This window comes from Sparus aurata, chromosome 8 (genome assembly GCF_900880675.1).
Source record: "Sparus aurata chromosome 8, fSpaAur1.1, whole genome shotgun sequence".
NCBI classification, from domain to species: Eukaryota; Metazoa; Chordata; class Actinopteri; order Spariformes; family Sparidae; genus Sparus; species Sparus aurata.
Window position 1 is genome coordinate 26206959 of NC_044194.1, and position 18726 is coordinate 26225684.

Here is an 18726-nt window from a genome sequence, read left to right on the forward strand (position 1 = left end):
AAGAAAAGAACCTTGATTTGTCCTCAATTACAAGTGTATCCCTTCAAATATTTAAAGATGTACATTAGGGCAATTCTCTAGTTAGTGCCATTGACCAAGGCACTGGTTAAGATCTGGGTGCTGTTGTTGACTGTTCCTTGCTCCTCCAGGATTAAGATTCTTTCTAAATGTTTTCAATGTTACTGGAGGAGCTGTACTGAATACAGCCACTTCAGATGTACTTTTCCTTGCTTAGAAACTTTTGGGTTGGGTTTTGTTGTTCTACATCCATTCGTACGTCACTGTCTACGCAGATTTTCAAAACATTTTAAGCTGTTTGTTTACTGTACTACATGTTCTTGTTTTCCCACTTACAGAATTTGGTTATACAACTGGCTTACTTAGGCTCAATTAAAGTGCTTTAATTAGGTTAAATAGCTCATCTGCATTTTCCCCTGCCAAGTCTGTCCTCATAAAGCCTGAACAAAAGAATATATTACTTGTTAGCCTTAAGGAGCCATGGCGCTTCCTCTTACGTCACATCACATCACCGATTCCTGCAGACACGAGAAGGGTGAGACAAAGCAGCACACAATCTGTGGAGGGTGTCCGTCAAGAGGATAAGCACTAATTGAAGGCGATGGTGTGAGGCGCTCGGATAGATTAATGCACAGTTTTGCACCGACCCTCTCGTTTTGTCTGTTTGCATTTCATTACTTTTGGCCTTTCAGTTTTTTTTTGTTTTTTTTTTAAAGGATCATAGATGCATGCCCCATTATGACAGAGGGCATGGCCTTGTTTTATGTCTGTTCATTCACAGCATTGTTAAAGAACAGCTGTAACAAGGGAGAAAAGTCCACTTGTTTTATGTGTGAAAATGACAACAAAAAATAACTCTTGTTCGAGAAAAGTTATTTATTTCTAAGAAATGTACAGTATAGAAAATACTCCATTCCATTTCCAAAATAATCTATGTCAGTCAGATAAGAACTTAAACGTAAACATCACTTAAAAATGTACAGGTCTTTTTTTTTTCAATGCCACCATGCTACTGAGGTAAAAAAAAAAAGACAACTGCTTAAAAAACAACAAAAACAACATCAAGAAAAAAAGAAAACAGACACCACATTTATATTAAAACAAGTGTACAAAAAATGTACAAAAATTCTTAAGAGATCAAATAAATATGATTCACATTTAATCACGTCTAAATGGTTTTCACTAGTGCAGAGAGATGACAGCAGAGAAAAAAGTGATAGTTGAATGCAAACGTCCGATCGTCTGGTGCCGGTTCTACACACCAGAAACACACACACACACGCACACACACACACACACACACACACGCACACACTCTTACAGTATCACAACCTCACAAGACCTTTAATTCAGCACTGTCCTTCATACATTAGACAGCACGAGTGAACACACTACGTCCAATGTGGCCATATCAGGCCCACTAAATATTTAGACAATTCCCTATTTTACCAAAATAGCAAGTCATCCATGACAAGTCTTGTGTGACACATTTAGAAAATTGTCTCACAGCTTCTACCACTTTCCTATTCCATCATCCTTCCTCCAATGTTTTCTTACAATGCCTTGGGTACCTATTACTATGGAACTCCATCATAATGGCGCCAAACTTTACGGTCTATTAGGGGGCCTAAACTGGAACACTGCCTACTTTGTCTATTTTCAACAATCTGTAGGCAAGAAGGCATGCAATCTGTACAACGCAAGAGACTCACTTTCAGACAAGTGACGTAACACCGTCCATCATACTCCAACGATATGATGATATTAAAAAACTGAGAATGAAAGTGCTGTCCCAATAAATCCCTAGTGTACACTTTCAACATTGCTTCTTTTACACAACATTTGTCACAGCTGGATAATCACGTCAGCATCTTGTTGAGGGCAACCTGTGCCCAGAGATTTTTTTTCCCCAAGGTGGTAAGGTAATGTAAGGCCATTTCGTTATCAGTTCTGTAAGCCTTAAAACTAAAAGTGGTGCTGAAATCATCAGCTGGTCATCAAACGTTGACCTGCGGGAGTCTGGCTGAGCAGGAGAGGAAGTGGAGGGACTGTGTAGATGCCACCGACTGGCTAGATGAGGTAGATTGTAATTTTACATTGTGATGAAAAACAGTATCATCGGATAAACAGGAATGTAGAATAACTCAAATTTGACACGTCTCACTTCTCTTCGACTTTGATGTTGGGAAACAGACAGGGGGTTGGGGGCAAAAGAGAGTCCAATAGGTTGGCAGTGTGCTCAGCCAAATATTGTTATGGACAATTAACACAGACCACTACAAGTTCTTCACATGAGATGGATTGATTTTTGCCACAGTTGCAGTCCCATTTTCGTTATGCTGCTCTTCCTTCAAATAATGCCGAAAAATACCCGTATATCGAAACTGTACACCCTGAGGATACGTTTAGTATTGACATGGGGAAGAGGAAGCACTCAAAGAAGCAACCATGCAAAGGGCAGAGCGGTGAATGAACGAACGAAGAACTAACGCTACGAACTTAAAGGTGGAGAAAAATCCAAAACAACAGCAGGATTTGATGTGTATGCATGTCTTCTGTGTATGTGCATATATCAGCAAGGACATGTCACTGAGAGGTAAGGATATATTTTCATACATATATGTGTTTGACTAAAAATAAAGACTATCCAAGGCCACTCAATTCCAGGATGTCTAGACTAAGAAAATCCATAGTGCATAACAGAGAGTTAGGTATGGTCGGATACAAATTGCGCCATCTTCGCCAGTCCCTCTCTGCTGGTCAAAGACATTCTTAACAATGAAGGCCGCTCTGAAAGATGCATATAGTGCGTGTTTACTCCAGAACGAGAGAAACATTGTTAGAGTTGGGGTGGGAATGGACTGTAACTGGACTTTTTTCAGGACGGTTTATACTTCAGACAAATTCTCAGCGTTCACGTCCACTCACGTGCAGCCAATCAGCTGCGCGCAACTAATCGTCTACACATTCACTCGTACATTCACAAAGGAAACCAAGGCAATTGTAAGGGGCCTGTGAGTTGACTGGGTTAGGGTGACAGCCTCATAGTACCTCCTTGTCTACACCTGAGTTTAAAGATATTGGAACAGAAAATAGCAGTAAAATCAACAGCCCCTCCCGTCTTCATCACAGTCCTCCTCAGTTCTGTCAGTAGATTTATAGTCAATGAAGGTGACAGGCAGGCTGTGTTCAGTGGTCTTTCATTTATTCACATTTCAGAGGCTCAGAGAAGAGAGGGCTGTCCAGTGTTCTTGAAGGCAGTGTCCCCTGTGTTTGACAGGTTGGCCAAGTGGTTACAGAGGCTGCCCTGTTGCTGGGAGGATCCTCGTTCAAATGTTCTCGTAGGGAAGCAACTGTGTTTAGTGAAGTGTCCTTGAGCAGGTCAGTGAATTCCTACCAGTTTCTCAGAGTTGTTCTGTAACCCTAACCTCTATGTGCAGAAGGGTAAGCGGAAAGAAAATTGTTCTCCAGCGCTCAATAACGTTTCACATTTTATAATCTTTGTAATACCAGCTGCCTGGTTGGATCCTCAAGTCTAGAGCCAATAGTTTTTGTCCAGTGTATTTTGTCCATATTTGAGGAGCGAAGTTTCTGTTCTGCAGTGTCTGTCAGCATGCTCACATATTTTTCCTTTTGGCTCACAGCTCTGTCCAGATGTTGTTTGGTACCAACATGCCTAAAAGGAGAAAGAATAATTAGTTGAACAGCAACAATTTGAGTGCATTTAGGACACAACATTAAAGTGGCTTGAGAGTGTAATGGTATCATTTCTGTGTTTTCATTCCTACAGAGATGTATAAATGCCTTTTGGCAGCAATTTCATATTCAGAGGAACAGACCATGCAGGACATTTATATTTAAGGAACGATAATAATATAAGAAACTACTTAACGCTCAAACATTTACTAACATAGTGTGTCCAAAGATGTGTTAACTTACTCTGATATAGTCACACGCCCTGTTTACTGCTAGGCCCACCTGGAGCAGCCATCATCTGTTGCCTGCGGAAAAAACAACAGTGTCGTTGTTGTTATCATTGGTGTTATTAGTTAAAAGTCAGCTTGCATCAGTCGTATGCTCCAAACAAAATAGGGCTTCATAAAAAGGATGTTACTGTGGTCACATTTGGTAAGAATTGTCAGTTTATTCACTCTTTATTTTAATTTTTAGCTGTTAAAATGCCCACGGTGACATCTTTATGTTGTTGTTTTTAATCGGTCTAGCACTCTAAAACCAAAGACATTCAAAATGGTACAACAAAAAAAGAGAAATGTGATTATCTATTTTTCTATTGAACCCTTAAGCTGTAAATATTTGCCATTTTGGCTTGATAAATAACTTAACTGGGTCACAAAACTGCTGGTTATGAAGTTTCTGTCGATTAATTAATCATATCAACACTATAAGGAATGCAGAAGGAACTTCTGCTCTAAATCAAATTTTAAAAATACAGCATATTCCAAAATAACTAGACGTGAGGCTAGCCAAATTTAGAACAATTATTTTTATGACACACATTCAAATTATATTCCCTCCACATTTAAAGGAACAAACACTAGTCACAGTGTAAATATACTGACAAAGACATTTAGACACAGAAGATAAAGAAAGTATATTAAAAAAAACATATCCTTTTACAATAAAAGTCTTCAATCTACAAACCACACAAGATCAGATGAGTCATTTTACCCTGGGTGTAGGAAGTGTTCTGGTGCCAGGCCTCTCTGCTGAATCATCATGCCCTGGAAGTGGCCCGCAGGCCTGGGGTGTCTGTACATGGCCATGCGTGCCTGACCTGGAGAGTAGGGCAGCTGCTGGGGCCGCTGCAGAGCCTCCATCAGGTGTGGGTGAGGTCTTTGGGCAGCGTAGCGTCCTGGATCGGGGTATGGCTGGCCGGGGTAAGGGGCTCTGTTGGTACCACCACGGGCCTGAGACATCATGTGAGGTGGAGGAATGCCACCTTGCTGAATCCCAGGGTGCATGGCTCGAGGGTCGTACATGAAGCCAGACATCATGTGTGCAGCAGAGGCGGGAGGACATTGCTGTTGTTGAGGTGGCTGGGTGCTACGGCGGCGGGCAGCAGCATTATGGCTGTCAAGGTCCAGGATTTCTTTAGGGCTTTCAGGCCGCTCTGAGTTCTCTGTATGGACTTGCTTTGCTGGGCTGTCTCCACTGGCTTGCACCCTGCTTTCATTTTTCCCCTCCTCTTGGCCTCCAGGGTGCGGCACCACGTCAGCTACAGGGCCAGGGGAAACCAAACTAGCACCACTGGGGCCCTCGGAGCCCATTGGTGACACGCTGCTCTCCTTACACTGACCATTACCTCTAGCACTGGCAACAGGTAGATAGGCATTGGGTGGCAACGGCTGGTGAGGATGATACTGAGAGCGATGCCACTCCTCTGGAGGATAATTCCCTCTACTGTTGGCCTGGTTATGGGCCTGAGTTTGGGGATGGAGTTGGGGGTAGTAGTGATGCTGCTGGTACTGGTGAGGTGGGTACATGTTGGGGTGGGCCTGAGGGTGCTGTTGGCCTGGCATGTGGTAGGAGTAAGCAGTCCCTCCCTGCTGGTGGTAAGTAGGGTGATGAGCAGGATTGTGGAGGGGGTTAATGGCCTGGTTGTGATAAGGGTGTTGAGCTGACGGAGGCATGTGCCTTGGCATGTTTGTCTGGCTGAAGTGTGGGTGAGGATGGTTCATCATGCCATATGGCATGGCTCCATTTGCCTGAGCTTGGGAGGGTGATGGCATGGTGGGATTGAGAACAGGAGCGGGCCCTCTCTGAGCTTGCATACCTGGGTTACTAACCGTCTGCATGGTTTGATGGTGACTGGGGCTAAAAGCCTGGTGTTTATAAGCACCATTTGGTGGCCCAGATTTCATTATGGTGTGCGGTGAAGGAACGGCAGTGCCTTCTGTGTCCGGTCTACTTGAAGGCTCACTCGGTCTTTGATCTCCATGGTCTGCTGGGCTCGGCTGGCAGGGTAGTAGTGGGGTGGGATGACTTGGAGGTAAAGAGGTGAGGGGGGTTGGCTGAGGTGGTCCAGGCTGGGCAGGGCTGTTCTGTGTAGGACGTTGTGGAGAGATGTTTTGTGGCACATGATGAGGTAGCAGAGAATTGTGCTGCTGTGTATTCTGGTTCATCTGCTGGGGAGAACTCTGAGGGTGGGACTGAGGAGGAGTACTCTGAGGTTGCTGCTGTTTTGGGATGCTCTGCTGGTGTTCACTTTGTTCATGGGGATTCTGCATGTATACAGAGTTGTTCTCTGCCATTTGCTGAGCGGAATTCTGAGATGCTACAGCATGCAATGGTTGTACGTTCGGGTGAAGAACTGCAGGGCTTGGAGCTTTTTGCTGTGAACTGCTCAATGTATGCTGAGGGCGGTTGGGTAAAGGGGGATCAGTGGAGCTGTTGTTACTTGGGTTGAGATGGGGTGAAACAGCATTGGCACTTATGTGTTGCAGGGGACAGTGGCTGGCAGATTGTCTCTGGCCATCTCCCTCCTGCTTGTGGCTCTCTGTTGAAGTCTGTTGAAGCTCTGACCCTGATGGACTCTCTTGTGACCTGCCCAAGTTAGGGGCGGGGGGGTTCTTCATCCCCCCTGCTGGCCCAGTCTGGTGCCCTGTAGGGCTAGGGTGCTCTTGGTCATTTGAAACAGTGTTTTTATGTGATGAAGTTTCATCAGAAATGTTGTTGGCAGCCATTTTCTTCTCTGATGTCGAGTCTGTAAAACACAGAATAATGAAAGGAAAGTTGGTATCAAAAGAATAACAGAATTGATTCTGGCATTGCAGATTGCTTAATTGGCATTACAGGAGCAAGGGTTTAAGTCATTATCATAAATTATGCCATGTTAAAGTTAATATAAAAAAAGAAGAATCTACCATTGTTCGTGCCATTCCATGCAGTTTATCAAAGCCAATCAAATGTACAAACAAAACTAGCCTTTTCCATTCCTTAAAGAGAGAATGCAAACACCTTTGTAAGCTTGCTAGTGAAGCCTAACTGATGCCATCTCTTTTGTATCTTCTATGCAACCAGCAAAAATGTTCATACTAATACTAATTTACAACTAATGAATATTCAATTTGCCACTTACTGTGAAAAATAATTAAAATCAAATTGCAAAAGGCACTTGACACAGAGGAAGGGCAACGATGGGGGCTGTGCTATAAATTCAAACACTACAGTCTGGAGAGAACATTTCTGGAGAGAAAGGTTAGACTGTGCTTGGGTTCCTTCATGCAGAATACAGGCAGCGGGGGAAATACTGAGAGAGAAGGTCAGGTCTACCTTTGGGCTGCATGTCTGTCTGTTGAGAAGGCTGGCTGTCTGGCCCATTGTCTCTGGCAGGACGCAGCAGCTGAACCTCAGGGGCAGGGGGAGGCTGCTGAGAGGATTGAGTTGGGATGCTGCCAATTCCTGATGGGGGCCCAGGCTGAAAGTTGCCCATGCGCTGATGAGGAGCACCAGCAGGGGGTCCAGAAGAGGCTGACAGCTGCTGCAGGGCCAGCATCTCTGGGCTTTCCAGCATGGAAGCCAAGCGTGTCCTACCAGACGAGTCTGGGTGGGCAACAGTGGGACGTGAGGACATGGGCCCTGGGGAGCTGACCGCTGCGGACATTTGATACTGGGCATTAGGAGGAGGGTGGGGAACTCCAGCAGCTTCTGGCCATGGTTTTTGCCCCACTGGAGGGGGAACTCCACCATAACTAAAGTTGCGCTGGTCCACAATGTTGGGATCTTGCATGCGCATCCCATTGGGTCTCTCCTGGTGATTCATACCAGTCCACATATTGGATAGGCCCATACCAGGGGGTCTCAAGCCTGGGTAGTTGTGCTGAGGTGGTCCTTCTGTCCCTGAGAATCTGTTACCAATGGGGTGCATGTTGTGTCCCTCTGGACGGTGGTGGGATGGGTACATGCTGGCTTCAGGAGGAGGTCCAGGCTGGAGGGCCATGGGACGTGGACCCAGAGACGGGCCATGAGTTGGACCCATGTAGGGGTGCTGCTGCTGGTGTGGAGGCTGCTGCTGGTTAGGATCTGGGCCCATTGGATACCGAGGACCCATGTGATGACCTTCAACCATGCGATGCTGGGAAAAAAATATTTGTTTTAAAAATCAAGTTGAGCATTTTGATCAGTGAACCTGTGCATCAGTTCCTGTCAAGACGCAATACGGTTTTCCCTCTGTAAAAATTGTGACTTTGGTGTAATAATGTTAATAAAGGTGTAATTGGATCTTTATACCTGCATGTTATAGCCGTGGGGCAAACGGCTCAAACTGGGGTCTCCATGCCTGGGAATGTGAGTTGGGTAAGAGAAGCGGGGATCCATGGCCATTCTTTGGCTATACATGTGTGGACCGTGAGGACCGTGAGGACCAGGTGGACGAGGGAGCTGCAAAGAAAAAGAAAGAATTTACTAATCAAGTTTTTCTCCGACACAGGCACAGATCAGAAGAAAAAAACTCAAACGTAAAGGTTTTCATAGCACTCGTTAAAATATACTTCAAAGTTTTAAGTGACAAATTCAGTCCATAAGTTTTTAGTTATCCTGTGGATACCTGTTGCCTTCGGTGGTACATGCCCCTTATGTCCCCTTCATGGATGTGCTGCTGGCTAAGAGGCAGCCCATGGTGGTGAGGCGGGCCATTAGCCCAGTGTGGGAGAGGAGGAGGTCTTTTTGGTTTGCTGTCCTCATCCTCTGAGTGTGCACTCCCCTTACCCCCCTGGAAGGTTCGCTTTCGTTGGACTTGCTCAGTGGCCTTGATCAGACTTTCAGGTCCCATATGTCTACTGCTACGATTGCGCTTTTTGTCCTTGCGCTCCTTGTCTTCACTGCTGATGTGGAATTCCTCATCTGTGTCGCCATCCTCCGATGGAAAATGTTTTAGTAAGGCCCGGCTAAAACACCGCTCTAGAGTCTCTGCCATGATAGTGTACTCTGGGGAAAGGAAGACATAATCGTCAGCTATGATCATACGTGATCAACATGTAAAACTTCCTGCACAAAACCACACACAAAAACACATGAAGTACCTATAGCACATCAACTCACATGTACTCAAATAATAGCTTTCATCTGCATAATGCGAGTCAGTCCCTGCCTTTCACACACACTCCCACACCACACCACCTCTGTCTATCCCTCAGACATTTCTTTACACTCAAACCAATATGGATGCCGTGAACGGCAATATGGATTGACACATACTCGCTCCTCTGTTCTCAGCTAAGTGCTGGCCGGCTGACCAGGTCAGAGGGCGTAGGCTGACCCCTGCTCCTCCAACCCCTCCCACCTTCTCATGCCCCACCCTGGGCCCCCTTACCACTCTCCTCCCCCCTATCCCTGGGGAGAGTATTCAGTTGGATGGATGGCTCCAGACAGGGGGCTTAGGGGCTGGAATGTTTCTCTGGCACTGCAGGGCTCAGATCCCCCTGAGCACTGGAGCACAGCTCAATCACTCCTCATTAATCACTGTCAGGGCTGCCCTGGCCCCGGCCCCTACACAACACCAAGTCCGGCCCCTTTCCTTTTGCTCCCACTCCCACCCGTACCCCCGATTCACACCCCAAAAAGTTCATACATGCACCCATTTCTCACAACATACACCAACTAAAATGGATTTTAATGAATTTGTTCAGGTTTGTGTTTGTGCAACTGTTAATTTACCACTGTCTTCTCCATTGTATTCAACGCAGTTTTCAAACATGAGCTTCACATCGGCAACAAACTCCTCCTTTGCAATGTAGTCCCCATCATTGAGCTTCCTTTCAATGGTGGACAGGTCCATGGGAGTCTGGAGGGTTTGGCAGAACAATTAAATTATGTATTTGTGGTTGAATACATTAGTTAAGATGTGAACCACACTTATACCAACACAATATTAGAAAAAAAAAACATTAACTACTATGTCATGCCAGTCATCATTGTCTTGTATTGAGTACCTTGATGATCTCGTGGTAATTGGGGGCGTAAGAGTCATCAACAGGCTCTAAGAAAGGCCAAGCATCTTTATGGGATTTCAAGGCCTCAAGCACTGTAGAAGAGAGACCAGACCTGACATCAGAAAAATATTAATGAAGATTGAGACAAAGCAACAGCTTTAAGTAACTACTCAGCAAGCATACCTTTGTACAGAGCAGTGTAGTCGTCATCAATTTCATAGCTGAAATGTCAAACAGACAGTAGGTTACAATAATCAACCCTGAGAATCATTCAATAAGAAATTAAATCTGAAATGTAAAAAGCCTATTACAATTCTTTATTCCTGCGTGTTCTATGGACAGGAGAGGTAGGTTCCAGATTCAGGAGTTCGGGTGGCAGGTCTTTCCCTTGAGACAGCAACCAGGCCTTTTCCTCTCGCATCTTTCGCCTCTTGGCCCGCTCTGAGAGAGGAAGGATGAACACAGGGGACAAATTAGAGGCACAAACAACTTAAAAAAAATAAATAAAAAAATCTTGGGGAGCTGGAGGCAAACAATATTTTAATTGCTTTTTCTGGCTCATAAGTTAAGTTTAAATTGTATTGGCTTCTGTTGAGGCTGTCGGGAAGGTCAATGAAAACCAGGCCTCGACCATCAGAGACAGCTGTGGCTCACATAAGTAGAAAGAGAGCGATTCATCAGCCATCTTTTCTTAGGCCCAGTTGATCAAAAGAGCAGAGCAGATCAGAGAGCATGCGTATGTATCGCAGCTTTATCTTTTAACATGAGAGGCCTGCCAGCCCCCCTGCCATGTGGATTAAAGAGGTTTGAGGGAGGATTCCACATATGCAATCCACACAGAGCGCAGGCCAGGTCCTGCTGTTCATCTATAATACATTAATGAGGCTCCTCCACTGAAGCACAATCAGCAGTTCATTAACCCTTGACAGATGACATCAGAGGGTGGGAGAAAAAGAGAAGTGATCCTGTGATTAAAGGCCCTGAACATTCCCTCTCTAGTCTCTGTGTACTATACATAAATCACAAGTCTTCAAGTGCTGCTATGCTACTGCAGATTTTTTAGCTGTTCATGATCCATTCTGCCCCCGATCCCCAAGTTAGAGAAAGAGTACAAAAGCCCCCTACCTGCCGCTGACACGCCGCTGATGAAAGAATGTGAAATAACTGCTGCTTCTTGATATCTGACTTTTGGCAATCATATTTATTTTTCGACCTTCGGTCATATACTAGCAGATTTATAAATATGTGATCTTGCTACACAGCAATATTATCCAATTCTGGAATTAAAAGGTATTATTAGCACAAATAGGCACATCTTTTCATTTATGCACCATCCTTTTATGCAGCAATCCATCTTACCCTCAACAGCTTTGATCTTCTCCATCTTTTCTCTCTGTTGTTCTTCCTGCAAAAGCCTTTCCTCTTCTCGTCGCTGCTCGGCCAGCAGGACCTGTCGGTCCAGCTCCTCATCTTTCTTCTTATCCTCCTCTAAAACGGCTTTCAGATTGTCCTGAATACATGCACACAAGCACATTAGTATTCTTTAGACAATGACAATGAATATGTAGAAGCAGAAAGTTACTTATCTTTAACTATATCATCTTTGTGCAAAAGCAGAAATAATGTAGAGAAGCTGGTAGGCTACAAGGGATGAACAAACATCTCACTGAGCCAGAATGTATTGTAGTTCACAACTGTCTGTGAAAAAGGACTGTTGAACAGGACAACATTTTTTTTTACATCTATGTCTTTTCAGAAATGAGGCTACAGTAGAACTACACCTGCAGTCTGCAATTCTATTGAAAAACATGCACACAGACAGACCTCCTCCTCTTGGTTGATGTGTTTTTCAGAGAACCGTTGTGATATGCGAACTGGGGTTGGGTCCAGTAGCTTCTGTTTCTGCTCCCGCTCCTGAAAATAGTTTTTAAGATAGAAGTAGTTCAGCTCTGTGATCCAAATATGAACAAACAAACATGTGAATGAGAAATCCAGACTGGAACCTCATATCGCTCCTAAACTGATTCATTGTTTTATAATACTCTAAACAACAGCAGATGACAACTTACAAGTTATTTCTTTATCTAATTCTCTTATTCAAATTTTTCATCCATCATTACATTTTTTATGAATCTATGAATGACTATGTGTACATGCCTGTCATTTCTGTTGCCAACAAATTACTGATTGAGTCCTCAAGACAGTCACCCACACACAAGCCAACACACTGACAGGCCCTGGGGAATCGAGGAGGAGCAGTGAGTATGGGAGGTCACTGGCTCTGCTCTCCCCTCCCCCCCAAGTCACCCCCTCTTCTGCTGCCTGCATTCCCGCACCTCTCCCTAAGGGTGACAGCCTTGCTCAGTAAAGAAGTCGAAACCCTGTATGTGGTCCCTTGAGCCTACTAATGTAATGATAAGCTCTAGGAAAGAACTACAACAGCTAGTGTGAGGCAATGCTGTCCAGTTTAAAGAATACACTATGCAGTGATATGACACCAGTTGACCAATCATGAAAGTTTTTTTCAATCCTCCAGCATGCATTTTGCAGATACAGTACTGTCCAAGATCCACCTTTGGATCCACATCAATGACCTATCAGTGATCCAGATTTAGCACACAGTAAAGGAAGGAAACTGAGTACTCTAAGCAGATCCCTTGAAAGCCTGTCTATATCAGGGACCAGTCTGTGCAGCTCATGTCAGAGTTTATCAGGGAAACCTGGCTGTGAATAGCTGTCAGCCCTGCATAGCCAACAGCACAGAGAGGTGTCATAGTCAGGCTTCAGGCCATCCATAAAACAACCATGGGAGGCCTAAACTGCATTAGCAGCTGTATGGAGCCTGTGCATGAGAGCAGGTGAGAAAGCGAAAGAGGAAGGAAGATGTGGGTGAAAGAGAGGTAGAGAAAAGAAAAGAGAAGAGAGAGAGATGGAAAAAAAGACCAGTGAGCTCCTAGTGTGGAGCACTGGCATATCCTCGGGCTCCTCAATTCCTCCCTACATTACCACCAGCACTAAATACCCCCAACCCCCCAGCCCCCCATCCAGCACAAGATAGAGTGCCTCTGGTGTCACCACTTAGAGAGGTCGAGAGAATCCTGCAGCACAGCAGAGCTGTCATTCAAGAGGCTCCATTCTGCCTCAAGGTGAGCTCCCGCCCGCTGTCAGTGCCCCATGAAATGGCTGGTGACAGCAGCCTGAGACACATTGAGGGAAGGATTCAAGAGTCTACGCGCAGTGTCTATTTGACACGCCTGTATGAACACAGCTGCATACAGGCAGATATATCTATGTGAAGTAGATGCACACACTACGCTATGACCACAGTTTTGTTCAAGTTACAACGTTGAAGTCGTTCATTGAACTGTATGGAAATGATTCTGGCTTCTTTATTATGGGGAGTGGCTGGTTGTGGAGGTTTTTGGGCTAATAGTGAAACAAAATTGACAATTTGAAGATGATGCTTTTGGCTCTGGGAAAACTGAAGGCAATATCGACAGCTGATGATGATGATGATGATAATGATGTTTAGGGTTTCTGAAATGGTTTTTACGGCAACAGTCAGTGCTGGTTATATATCACAGGAGTGGAAAGAGCCCAACTATTTTTATACAAACAGGTACGATTAAAACAGGAGCCTACTTTTAGTCTTTTAGTCTTGACTAGCTGTAGCAGTCAGTGACTAAAATCCTTCACTGGAAGGAAAACTGAGTGGGTAGTGGCGGTTCTGACTCATGCTTTTCCTAGAATATGGGCAAAATGTATATGTATAGTCTCCCCCTCAGGTACTTTACATACATTCCAAGGAAGATATGATAAACAAGTGAGCAGGACCTAATGACTCGCCAATCCCGATGAAGGTGACTACAGAACTTGTGCCCTCTTCTACCCAAGAAGCAACAGAGCACAGTTCTCAACAGTCAGGCTCAAGTTAAAGGCCTGGGGCAAACTTCATTACCCTGGTGTGGACACTTAAAGACAAGCACAGACTGGTTTTCTTTCACCTCACGAGTGGTGCAGCTGGCCCAGCTAAAATGTAAAGTGAAAAAAGGCCTGCTTCTGGAACCCACAGAGAATTATTAGGCAACTCTCAAACATGCTGATTGAAAAACAAAAATCAAGAAAAAAAATTCAACTAGCATATTTAGATGTTAACACTAGCACATCAACTATGGTTGGACCTGCTGCTCATGACCTGGTGCTCAGTCATATTGCTTTAGGAAGCAGCTGACAAACTCTATCCAGACTCTATCTAAGAGATGATATTATGAAGTGCTGTGAATGGGACTAATAGCAGTCTTGTCTCTGGTGTCTGACCTTGTGCTCAATCATGCTGCTGATCTCAGGCAGGAAGTTCTGGCTGATGACACGGTAGAGGTGGCGGTCCTGTGGGGAGGTTTTGTCCTTGATGCTCTCCGCCAGACTGACCCATTGTTCCTCTGTATCACACACAAGGGACCAAGCTCCTCGCTTATGGCCTAATGGAAGCAAAGAGGAGAGACATTGATTCGAGTGAAAATGTGTGGAGACGATTAAATTCAATGGTAGCTGTGATCAAAACTTTAATAAAGCACAAATACACACATTCCTCCATAAAGTCAACATGAAAGTGGAATTGCTTAGATTCATGAGTTCACTTCACCTGGCCTTGGGGGGAGATCTTCCAGCCCATTTTCTGTCTTCACTTCTGTTACTCCACTCTCCACCTCACTAAAATGTAAAAGAAAAAGAAAAAGAAATTAAAATTGAGAATATTTGATGCAAAAAAAATCCCTCAAAAAATACAGGGATTGAAACCAAACGGCAAGAGTTAAAATTTAAGTGAAACCGTCACACATAGTGATTTTATGTTTTCATGACTATTATGCTTTATAGACATTACATTAGAGTTTTATGTATATCAAATTTGAGACTGTATATCTCAGTGACAGCAGAGTTGTTTTTTGTTTTTACCTCCTTAGCTTTCTGCTAATATTTCAGCTTCCCCTTTACCTGAAATTAAATCTAAACTGAGAATTCTTTTTACAATACATGATATCTTCCCAGTTATGTTTTCCCCCTCCGCGCAAATTTGAAAACAAGGGGACTACCCTCATGGTCACAATACGGCTGGAGAGAAAGTGGCCAAGAAATACTTAATTAATCATTTATTGCATTTTAGATCAAGCACATGATGACTGACAGGGGAGCAAATTAAATGGTAACACAAGCCTACAAATAACCCATCATGTGATCACCGTCTTTAACAAGCTTTTGCGACTTTTTAAGTGTTTTAATACACAATTGTACAAACCTTCACTTATATGTACACACTCAAAAAACACGTTGCAATCAGCTATGGTGTTGCATTTTCTTTTGACAACATTACAGCTGTGCAACACATGCACGACTACACGTGTAAGCAAAGTCTGCAATGTGCAATTTGCACTGACAACAAACAAAAAGGTTTTTCTCACCTTAGCTGAGGGTCTTCAAGTCTTTTCTTCTTTGGTGGTCTTCCCCTTTTCTTTTTCTCTGGTACTGTTACTTCAGTGGGTTCACTGTTGGACAAGCAATAAGCAGAAGATAACTTTTTAAATGACAGCCTTTTAGCAAGGGGTAATTAGCAGTGGGTAATTAACCCTCAACAGACCTGTAAACAAGTGTCAAACCGCTATTGCAATTACACATTTACAACATGCTCTAAGCAACCACAGAAAACATGTCTAGTGACATAACATTCATTCTTGTTGTACTGGAATGAGTCAGAGGTTATTTACCTGATCTTCTCTGCTTTCCTCTTGACTGGCTCTTCTTTGTACATACGAGTGCCGTAAAAATACCAGTAGAGGGCTCCATTTCCATCCTGCCCCAGCGGTTCCACCCTTAGGCTATCTGCATCTAGTCCCTGATGGGGGGTGGGGGTGGAGACATAACATTTATCAAATCATGTGTAGGATGTGTAGGTTTTTAAATCATCAGTCACTTGTTGGTGACGTCATTCAAACCTTTGAGCCTACAAAGCTGTTAATCGTATACTGAAATGAAGCACTTCCAGTATCTTACTGAACACATTCATACATTTTTTAAGATAAATTATTTCTAAAAATGTGATCTCATGTGAATACATACTCAAGAACAATTACAAACTGTCAGTTTGTAATGCCTATCTAAGGTGCAGCTTTTGAGTTATTGTCCAAGAGGCCATCTTTATCAGGTGTAATAAAAGCTACAGTTCTTCAAATTCAGTTAGACTTCTGGCATTCTGTTACAAATGTATTATTTATATGAAAATCTTTCAGCTCCACTTCTGGACACAGTTAAAACAACGAAGCAATGTTAAATGATGAATGATTAAGAAGAATGAAAAATCTTGTGGTGCTTTAAAATTCACCAACCAGTTCTGGGATCAAACGCTGTCAGTCTACTTTCACATCATGTTTAGAAATCAGAAACCTCGTGATACTAATTAAAACTACTTTCGCCGTAAAAATAAAAACTTGAGTAACAGATTTATTCGTGTACTTATCATAAAGTAATGGGATACGAATGCTTATAGGAAAGATACCATCATATTTCTGTGGTTTGATATCAACTGATGTAGTTTCATTGATATTCATTTTGCATGATTGTGTATTTCTGTCACAACTGGATTTAAATCAAAGAAATACAATACTTCAGAACTGAGCGTAATAAGTATAACTATTTTATCATGAACGTGTACCTTCAGTAGGTCAAAGACATCAGCAGCGTCCAGGCGGTAGTCACACAGCCGGTGCAGCAGTTCCACCTGAGTGCGACGGGGGAGATTCTCAAAGGGGCCCTCTCGAAGTGGGTTGGGCTTCCCTTCTTCCAGTTCCCACCGGTAGCTGATGATGTCGTCCAGGTAACTACTGAATGCCTCTGGGCTGAAGGGCAGAAGAGAGACAGCAGGTCATATATGTATCTCAAGACCACGTAAATGCATATCTTCCTGATGTAAGAAGACATTTCCAACATTAAAATCTCCTTTATTACAAATATTGACAAATTAGGCATATGTTGCAGCAAGCAAACCTCTCTCTCAGTCCCCTACTCAGTTATATAAGAAGCAGCAGCTGACATTTTAGTGGCAGAAGAACCATTGCATGATCTTTAGCAGTTGTTGTGTTTAATGCCAGATTACTTGGGTTTGTTACATCTGTCAGGTCTTCCCATGTGTAACTTGTGTCTTGTGGTTTTTTGTATGCTGTGTTTTTTCTTAAATTCTGCTTTGCCAGTGCTTATTAGATTTAGGAGGGCTCAACAATAAGGTTTGCCCAGTTGCCAAGGGCATGTTAAAGTGATTTAGAAACGAGCACAAGTGGGATAAATCATGAAGAAAAAGAAAGAAAAAAAAAAGGTGGGGTTTTTTTTGGGAGCCGATGATGGAAGTAGCTAAGGAGTAAGCCATCTTGCTTTCTTCTCTTCTCTGTTGAGAGTACTTGTACAGTATCAATCAAGGACTCGCAAGAAAATGTCAGTGCATAAAGATGTTTCTGTGCCGAAGCACGTAGTTGAGCATCTTTTTCCATAGGGTGTCGTAAGAGGATGTGGGCGAAACTCTAACAATGTATGCACAGTTGCCGCAAGTTTGACAGCAGGCGGATAAGATCAAACATTACTATTACCTTCACTTTTTGCTGATATTTAGAAACCAGGGTACAAATGTTATAACAATAGTACTCAATTTCCCAGGAAAGGTTAGCGATGAGTTTAATGAATTTATTTGACTTTGTACATGTTTTTAATATCTGGAGCTGCAAGTAGTAAAATTATATGTTAACTATAATTAAGATGTTTACAAATGGTCACATCATGCTTATTATTTTAAATTAGAAAAAATAAACCAAATGAATGTTTGTTCTGTCCATTGAGATCTGTCAGCATGGATAAACGCAACCAATTCAATTGCAAATGTGTGCACATTGTAAAGCCAACACACAATGTGTCAATATCGGCTAGTGTCCTTTTTTGATGCAAAGTTTAGGAAACAAAGTTCTAACTACCATAGTGGCTGGTGAGACAGAGGAGGAGGAGTAACAAAACATAAAAAAGATTTGTTTCTTTGAATGGAGCGGGGTTGTTTCTCTGCTATGAGTGGGAGCTGATAAATAAACGTTGGTTCCGGTTCAGGTCTAGCCGATTAATCTGTACCTTTCAGTTCCAACTCACATGAACAGAACAAGGGCTTGGGGCAGGGGTGAGCATCTATGCAACGGCACATAGAAAGAGGGACAGAAAAAAATGGCTTATCTTGAAAGAGCAGTGTGCACTTTTCACACAGCTGCAGGCTACCCCCTCCTCGCTACCCCATCTCTCTCCTACTTTCTGCCCCACGTTCTCTCCGACATCCTCCCTCCCTCCCGTCCCCGCTCCGGCAGAGCGTTTAACACGTGCGGATGAAAAGGGCAGCCCTGTGAAAGGCCAGTGCTGAGCAGCCACCCCCAGGATGCCAGCGCCTGTCCAGTCCAATAAAGCAGGTTGTCCTCCTCTTACCGGCTGCCCGGGTGGAAAATCTGGATCATTCCTGCCTCTCATCTTATCGCTTCACTGGTACCACTATGCTACTTCCAATAAAGGGCTAGAGTAGGGTATGTTTAAAGGGGAGAGCCCCATGAGATATTAGATATGTGGATTATATGTGTGGATTTGAATAACAGCCTCTGCAACACCCTCACTTTCTCCGATTATTTGATCAAAGTTTCAGTGGTTATGCTGTTCTAGTATAATGTGTTAGTGGTAGAGCACGATTTCACCA

The 18726-nt window shown here is 43.6% G+C and overlaps 1 protein-coding gene across 2 annotated transcripts in view; it reads right to left on the bottom strand.

The window, feature by feature from the left end:
- Window positions 1–879: 879 nt before the first annotated feature.
- The window catches only part of cecr2 (CECR2 histone acetyl-lysine reader), a 38609-nt gene continuing 20762 nt past the window's right edge, over window positions 880–18726 (bottom strand). For both annotated transcript variants that reach the window (XM_030426135.1, XM_030426136.1), the window contains 17 exons: window positions 16672–16855; window positions 15728–15855; window positions 15425–15508; window positions 14611–14678; window positions 14286–14446; window positions 11793–11882; window positions 11328–11478; window positions 10280–10409; window positions 10152–10189; window positions 9969–10060; window positions 9694–9820; window positions 8585–8964; window positions 8269–8418; window positions 7312–8113; window positions 4708–6742; window positions 3958–4019; window positions 880–3694 (listed from right to left, as the gene is read on the bottom strand). In XM_030426135.1, the coding sequence (XP_030281995.1) occupies window positions 3968–4019; window positions 4708–6742; window positions 7312–8113; window positions 8269–8418; window positions 8585–8964; window positions 9694–9820; window positions 9969–10060; window positions 10152–10189; window positions 10280–10409; window positions 11328–11478; window positions 11793–11882; window positions 14286–14446; window positions 14611–14678; window positions 15425–15508; window positions 15728–15855; window positions 16672–16855 (4672 nt within the window). In that variant the 3' untranslated portion in view covers window positions 880–3694; window positions 3958–3967. The remainder of the gene's footprint in view (window positions 3695–3957; window positions 4020–4707; window positions 6743–7311; window positions 8114–8268; window positions 8419–8584; window positions 8965–9693; window positions 9821–9968; window positions 10061–10151; window positions 10190–10279; window positions 10410–11327; window positions 11479–11792; window positions 11883–14285; window positions 14447–14610; window positions 14679–15424; window positions 15509–15727; window positions 15856–16671; window positions 16856–18726) is intronic.